Source organism: Polyergus mexicanus, unplaced genomic scaffold (assembly GCF_030449975.1).
Source record: "Polyergus mexicanus isolate NDT 795.1 unplaced genomic scaffold, iyPolMexi1.0 SCAF_6, whole genome shotgun sequence".
NCBI classification, from domain to species: domain Eukaryota; kingdom Metazoa; phylum Arthropoda; class Insecta; order Hymenoptera; family Formicidae; genus Polyergus; species Polyergus mexicanus.
In genome coordinates this window covers 2,224,459-2,232,304 of record NW_027223326.1, presented here as the reverse complement: position 1 = coordinate 2,232,304, position 7,846 = coordinate 2,224,459, and the positions used below count along the sequence as shown (strand labels likewise).

The 7,846-nt window shown below is 45.7% G+C and overlaps 2 protein-coding genes across 2 annotated transcripts; both read left to right on the top strand.

Annotated features, from left to right (window-relative positions):
• The first annotated feature begins 1,157 nt into the window (after positions 1-1,157).
• On the top strand, positions 1,158-2,279 carry LOC138934121 (uncharacterized). The gene has a single exon (XM_070297558.1). It carries the CDS (start codon positions 1,158-1,160, stop codon positions 2,277-2,279), a length of 1,122 nt encoding a protein of 373 aa, XP_070153659.1.
• A 131-nt stretch (positions 2,280-2,410) lies between these two features.
• LOC138934120 (uncharacterized) lies at positions 2,411-4,924 on the top strand. The gene has a single exon (XM_070297557.1). The coding sequence runs from the start codon at positions 2,411-2,413 to the stop codon at positions 4,922-4,924; it is 2,514 nt and encodes an 837-aa protein (XP_070153658.1).
• The last annotated feature ends 2,922 nt before the right edge of the window (positions 4,925-7,846 follow it).

Sequence of the window (7,846 nt, the reverse complement as noted above, 5' to 3'; positions counted from 1 at the left end):
ATCGACACGTTCGGCGTATCCGCGACGACTGACCGTTCTACGGCGCGGCTAAGTTATTAAATTCTCTTCTATATTTTCCCGCGCGAAGCGTTTCTCCCGGCGCGACTCGACCTTGACGCGACTTGTTTCCAAGGAGGCGATGACGATCTTTCGCGCTGCTTTTAGCGCGTGATCCGCTATCGCGATTCTTAAGGGATGCGCGTTGCTTCTAACGCGCATCCGCGAGCGGATGCCGAGTATCCGGCGTCGAGGGAGACGGAGGATTATCGGAGGGCAGTCGAACAAAGAGAGAAACGGTTAGCGGCGATACGAGTGCGCTTATCGCGTTTCGGGGCGAGTTTTTCTTTGTTTTCCGGCGATACGAGCGCGTTTATCGCGTTTCGGGGCGAGTTTTTTTCGTTTCTTGGCGACGACGCGCTTCCGGTGGCGAGACGCATTCGAGAGTGAATATCTAGCTCGATTAATCGGGGCGCGTCATCGCTATTTTTTCCGTTATAAAAGGACGCCCCGACGATCTCGAGATATTAGTACGTTCGAGAATATTCGCGGCGCGATGAAGCGCGCACCGAGCGCTTTATCGAGATTAGCTGGAAAAGTGGTGAATATTCGAATTAGAAGTATCGAGGATATACAGAATTTGGAGATACCGAATTGCTTGAAGAAGAAACTAAGCGAATAGAGGACTGTCTGTACTGTAGAGAAAAGATCGGCTTCGCGGAAGAGTTCGTGCGAGAGGCGAGCGAGGCGCGATTCGACGAGCCTTTCTCGAATGTCGGAGCCGATGGTTATTTGCTTTATCGCAATTGGAAACGGCGATACGGAGTTCCGAGATTTTCGTGGGAGGTAAATCACGTTGTGCATTGCTTCTATACATTCGGTTGCCGATTCGAAAACGGAAATTATTTCGAGGAGGACGTGAGATATTGCGTGGAATGCGCGCACAGACCGAGCTTCGTGAGAAGCGTATCGACGCATATGAAAAAATCGGTGTATAGCGAGAGAGTGTCCGCTTGCGATCTTATTGACGAAGTCTTCGACGTGTCGGATAATTGGTGCGGCGGCTGCGCGACGAGAGCTTTGTTCTACATCGAGGGTTACGACGAGGAAGAGACGTGGTTTATTAATAAAAGATTTTGGTTTTCGTTAAACGACGAGTGATGAATCGAGAAACGATAGAGGAGAGCGATCTTCTTAATAGCGCGCGGGATGTCGCGACGGTAGACGCGTATCGCGCGTGGGCGAGACGGTGCGACGAGTGTCTCGAGTTTCTGCGGGAGAGGTGTCGAGGCGCGCGCCGGGGGAGATCCACCGGAGCGATCAATTCTCTGATCGCTCGAACCGTTCGATTGACGGGCGCGAGAGACGATCTGCGTCGGTGTTTCGAACGCGTGGGAGGTGGCGCAGAGAGGCGCAAAGGATTCTCGTGGTTTGAGATGGAGACAGCTTTCTCTAGACGCATTTTAACCGGCGCGGTTATCAACTTCGATTATATCGAACCTTCGCGATTTCTCGAGGACGCTAGAGATACCGTGCTCGATAGAGTACGCGATGCTATAAATGAATATAACAGTGTTAAGGTCAATACCGCGTTTATCGGTGAGTTCGTCTCAGGCGACAAGATTGATATTAAGACTATCACCACGAAGAATTATCCGCTTCTACCTCTTTCCGATTTGCAAGAGTGGTACGGAAAGCGCGTGATCGATGCTACTTTAGCTTCGCTGGAGGAGTTTCAAGAGCGTGATAGCGGATGGGCATTATCGCGAATTCTAAATTTAACGGTGAATGTGAATAAATATAATTCTATGCACGCTGGATGTCACGTTCAGATACCGCGAGAGATCGCGTTGAAGAAAGCGGTGGTTAACGTGCGATCTGCGGATAACGCGTGTTTCGCGTGGGCGATAGTTGCCGCTCTATATCCGGTCGAGAAAAACACGGAGAGAAGCTCGCGGTATCCTCACTACTCGACGGTGCTGAATCTGGAGGGTGTCGAGTTTCCCATGACTTTAAACGGGATTACTAGATTTGAGCGTATTAATGATATATCTATTAATGTGTATACCGTTCGGGATAAAAAGGACGGAAAAGGTAGCTGCCGTATCGTTCCTCTGCGTCTCACCGGTGATAAGAAGGACAGACACATTAATTTGCTGTATCTGAGCGATACGACGCAACGAGATAATACGACGCATTTCGCATGGATTAAGAATTTGTCTCGACTCATCGGATCGCAACTGAGCAATAGGCAACATAAAGCGCATATATGCGATCGGTGAGTACGAATTAAAAAGTTGTCGCGTAGTGTGAATAATATACGCGATTTAAAAAATGTGTTTTATGTTACAGATGCATGCATTATTTTCGAACGAGCGATAAATTATTGGCTCACAGCGCGGACTGTGGAAGGATGAATGAGTGCGCTATAGTTCTTCCTACCGAAGATGACAAATGGTTAGAATTTCGCAATTACTGTAGAAAGGAGAGACTTCCATTCGTGGTGTACGCCGATCTCGAATGCGCGCTGGAGAAGAAAGAGGAGAAGAGAACGCCGAACACGTCTATCGTTCAGCATCACAAAGTCTATAGCGCTGGATATTACGCGCGATGCGCGTTTGATGATGCTGGTTCGACTTATAAAGCCTATCGCGGCGAGAATTGCGTATCATGGTTCGTTAAAGAATTGTACGATTTAGCGCTTCGCGCGAAGACTATTCTCAGCACCGATGCGCCTATGACGGATCTTACACCGGACGAATGGGAGAGATTCATGAGCGCGACGCACTGCCGCGTATGCGAGAAACCGTTTGAATCGGAAGACGCTCGCGTGCGCGATCACTGTCATCTAACCGGACGGTATAGAGGTCCGGCGCATTCGAATTGTAATTTAAATTATAAGGAGACTTACGTAATTCCTATATTCTTTCACAATTTATCGGGCTACGACGCGCATTTCATTATTAAAGATGTGGCTAACGCTTTTCCCGGCAGCATCGAGTTATTGCCGCTAACGAAGGAAATGTATATCTCTTTCACGAAGAACGTTGAGGATGCATCGAACGAGGGATGGGTCGGGAAACGCCTGAAATTGCGCTTCGTGGATTCTTTCAAGTTTCTAAGCGCGAGTCTCGAAAAATTGACGTCGTATCTTGACAAGAGCGAGCTGAGAATCGCGCGTTCGGAATTTTCCGATCTTGACGACGCTGATTTCGAGCTTCTCGCGCGAAAAGGCGTGTTTCCTTATGAGTACGTCGACGACGTTGATAAATTACTAGAGACTCGTCTACCACCGCGCGAGGCTTTCCATAGTTCGCTGACCGGTGACGCGATATCCGAGAGCGATTACGCGCGCGCGATAAGAGTCTGGGAGCGATTTCGCATCGAGACGTTGGGCGACTATAGCGATTTGTATTTAAAAACCGATGTTCTTTTATTAGCCGATGTCTTCGAAAATTTTCGCGACGCGTGTATGAAAAGTTATAATTTAGATCCCGCATACTATTACACATTACCTGGATATACGTGGGACGCTATGTTAAAGCACACGGGTATTCGATTCGAGTTATTAACTGATATCGATATGGTAATGTTCGTAGAACGCGGGATACGCGGCGGGCTAAGTCAATGTTCCAATAGGTACGCGCGCGCTAATAACAAGTATTTGCAGACTTACGATTCTTCGGAACCGTCTTCTTATCTTATGTATTTCGATATAAATAATTTATACGAATGGGCGATGTGTCAATCTTTACCTTACGAAGATTTTCGATGGGTCGACGATGTCACGAGTATCAACTTAATGTCCGTGACATCAAACTCGCCTATCGGTTATATTCTAGAGGTCGACCTTGCGTATCCGCCTAATCTTCACGATTCTCACGCTGACTTGCCATTCTGCCCGACGCGCGATAAGCCGCCCGGAAAACGCGACGAGAAACTTCTCGCCACGCTGTGCGATAAGAGTCGTTACGTAATATATTATCGCAATTTGCAGCAATGCATTCGACACGGATTACGCGTTACGAGAATACACAGAATATTACAATTCGCGCAATCTTCATGGTTGTACGGATACATCGAATTAAATACGCGACTACGAATTAACGCGAAAAATGAATTCGAGAAAAATCTTTACAAATTGATGAATAACGCCGTGTTCGGTAAGACTATGGAGAATGTGCGCAATCACTCGGATGTCCGGCTCGTGACTCGATGGGACGGGCGATACGGCGCGGAGGCGATGATCGCGAAGCCGAACTTTCACAGTAGAAGCGTCTTCGCGGAGAATCTCGTAGCCGTGAAATTGCGCAAACTCGAGGTTAAGTTTAACAAACCGATTTATGTGGGTATGTGTATTCTCGATGTGTCTAAGATTCGTTTATACGAATTTCACTACGAGTATATGCTACCGTTGTATCGAGATAAATGTAAAATAATGTATACTGATACGGATAGCCTCATTTATTACATCGCGTGCGAGGATGTGTATGAAGATATGAAGCGCGACATTAACAGATTTGATACGAGCGATTACGCGATGGATAATGCGTATGGTATGCCTCTAGCTAATAAAAAAATACCTGGTGCTATGAAGGACGAGAATGCCGGCGCGATTATGACGGAATTCGTCGGGCTTAGAGCGAAGATGTACGCGCTACGAGTCGAAGGTAGAAACGATACGAAAAGAATTAAGGGTGTTAAGAGCGGCGTCGTCGCGAGAACGATAACGTTCGAAGATTACGCGCGCTGTCTTCGACGAAGAATCGAGATGAGGCGCGAACAATTTTGCATAAGATCTAAGTTACACGAGGTGTATACGGTGTCGGAATTGAAAATTGCGCTTAGCCCACATGACGATAAACGATATGTGATATCCGGAACTACGGATACTTTACCGTGGGGGCATTATAAAATACCGCGGTAAGGAGCGAGGAAAACGTCGTATATCGAGAATGTAATAAATAATATTTGCGTTTAATATAGTTTATTTTAATATAGCTTATTTTAATAAAATACTCCGAGAGCGCGATATAAGAGAATAACGAGCGCATGTTTCGCGAAAATCGCGAGAATATTTATAAACGAACGCGAGGATCGAACTCACGGAATCGCGTTTTTTCACGAATGCTTTGTAATTTCGCGAGACGCGCGTTCGCCATTCTATTTACGACGCTCTCGGAGACGCTTTTTAAAATGTTCAAACTTTCAACTTATTGTTAATATAAATAATATATAGTATATTTTATAAACAATATTTACTTTAATAAAATATTTCGAGATAAAAATAACAAAGACGGAATACGCGAAGGTATGAAATACTCGATTTTTTCGAGTATTTTCACATCTTTAAAAATAACAAAGACGGAATACGCGAAGGTATGAAATACTCGATTTTTTCGAGTATTTTCACATCTTAAAAAATTGTGGAAATTTCCTAGCTGTTCTATTTTTAATATTCGCGTTTAATATTCGCGTTTCAGCGCGAAAGAGAAAACGCAGGACGCGGCGGCCGCGTAGCGGCGCGAGAAAGAATCTATATGGAGCGCGAGAGAGAACCCATATGAAATGCGAGAAGGATGGACGTATTATAAAAAATCGTGGAAATCGCCGCTCTGTTTAATTCGCGACGAATCTAAACCCAGATTTGGTAAGTTACTCCAAATTTTGACTGGAAAAATTTACCAAATCTAAGTCAAGATTTGTCACAAGTTAGACAGAGCGACGATTTCCATGATCTCTGTTATGTTCTCGGAAGCATATATATATATCGAGCAATGCAAAAAAAGGTAACCGTGAGATACGACGTTCGCTTAACGACGCAATGAAGAATTCATATAAAGCGAGAGAAAGAGTCCGTACAAAGCGCGAAAGAGAAAACGCAGGACGCGGCGGCCGCGTAGCGGCGCGAGAAAGAACCTGTATGGAGCGCGAGAGAGAATCCGTATAGAACGCGATAATTTCATGATAATTTTTATTTTTCTAACGAATAATTTTATTTAATATATGTAGTTTTATTTAATATATGTAGTTGTATTTAATATATGTAATTTTATTTAATAAAAATACATTTTTATCATAATACAGTCGTTTTATTTATCCAAGAATTGTGCGACTCGTCCATTCCCAACCATTTCACGTAAACTTCGTTGCCTCTTCGACGCAGCACCTTTTCCACGAGATACACGTCGGAATCATTGACGCGCAGCAACTCGTGCTCGTAAAATCCTCCGGCGATCGGTTCGCCGCGCGAATCCTTCAGCAGATACGTTACGGGATTAGTTCGTTGTATCTTGGCTATTCGAAAAATTTCGGTGGTCCAGTTAGGTGTGAAGCCTTTCTCGAAGATTGTCTTAAACTTGCTGACGCGTACCGGATCGGCTATTTTGAATTTCGCCGGAGTTGCGATTTTTATATTGCTATATACCGTATTTAAAAGTTTATCGGCGATTGCTGGGGTCACGTCGACGGGTCTCATACCTATAGTGCGATGTTTTCGCGCGTTATATTCCTCGACGAGTCGAGGTAATTCGTCGATCCACTTATACGTTCCGCTTAGTGTGAAATATTTCCACATAGAATTTTTGAGTGTGCGATTGAATCGTTCGACGATCGACGCTTTCATCACCGAGTACGTCGAGTAATGATTCACTTCGCGCTTTTCCACGAATTTTTTCACCTCAGCGTTGTAGAATTCCTTTCCTTTGTCGGTCTGCAGATTTTTCGGACACCGCTTAGAGTCTCGCACTATCTTAGATAACGCTCGGGTAACCTCGTTCGCGCTCTTGCTTTTAAGCGGTACGGCCCAAGCGTATTTGCTTAACGCGTCGATAACGGTGAGTATGTAGTTGTGGCCTTTGTTGAGTCTCGCGTAAGGACGCATCTCGACCACATCCGCTTGCCATAGATCGTCGTACCCGCGTATCGCGACGCGACGACGCGGAAAGTTTCTTCTCGCGGGCGCGTGCAATTCCTCGACTAGTCTTCATTTTTCGGTGCTCATAATTCTCTTTTCTTTCTCTCAAGGATGACGTTGGGCGGGATCTCTCTCTCGAGCGGCTCGCCGCTCCGAGTATCGCTGCTAGTCTCGCGAATTTTCGCTAATTCCGTCACTCTCCCCGATAGCTCGTCCGCGTCTCTTTTTAATCGCGATGTTGAATTTTCCAATTCTCGTATTTTCGCTGCGGAATTCGCCGCGACGCGCGATTTTTGGGTTAGTTCCTGTATTATTTTACCCTGATTGAACAGTATTTTACGGTCGCTCGCGCTTTTCGTCGAAGACTCCACGGCATTGAGCGATATCATATTTTTTGCGGCATCGATTCGATCGCTTAAACTGTTAATTCGTTTATCCAAAGCATCGATCCGTTTACCCAGAGCGTTAGCGTTAGATTCTGTTCTCGAAACGGAATTTTCCACAGCGTCTATCCGTTTACTTAGAACGTCGTCGCGCGCTTCGATCTTGGAAACAAAACTCTCCGCGGCGTTTATTCGTTGAGTGGCCTTCACTTGGACACAGTACAATTGGACACGGTGCAAATGGACACGTTACAAATGGACACGAGATTATGCACACGGTTCAATTGGACACAGTGCATTTGGACACAGTAATTTTGGATACAGTAGCTTTTGGACACATAAGAAAATACGCATCGTTTACTTGGACACCGCTCAATTGGACACTGTTCATTTGGACACCGTTCGTTTGGACACAGAAAGATGCGCACCGTTCATTTGGACACCGTTCGTTTGGACACCGTTATTTGCCCACCGTTCGTTTGGACACCGTTCATTTGCCCACCGTTCGTTTGGACACCGTTCATTTGCCCACTGTTCGTTTGGACACCGT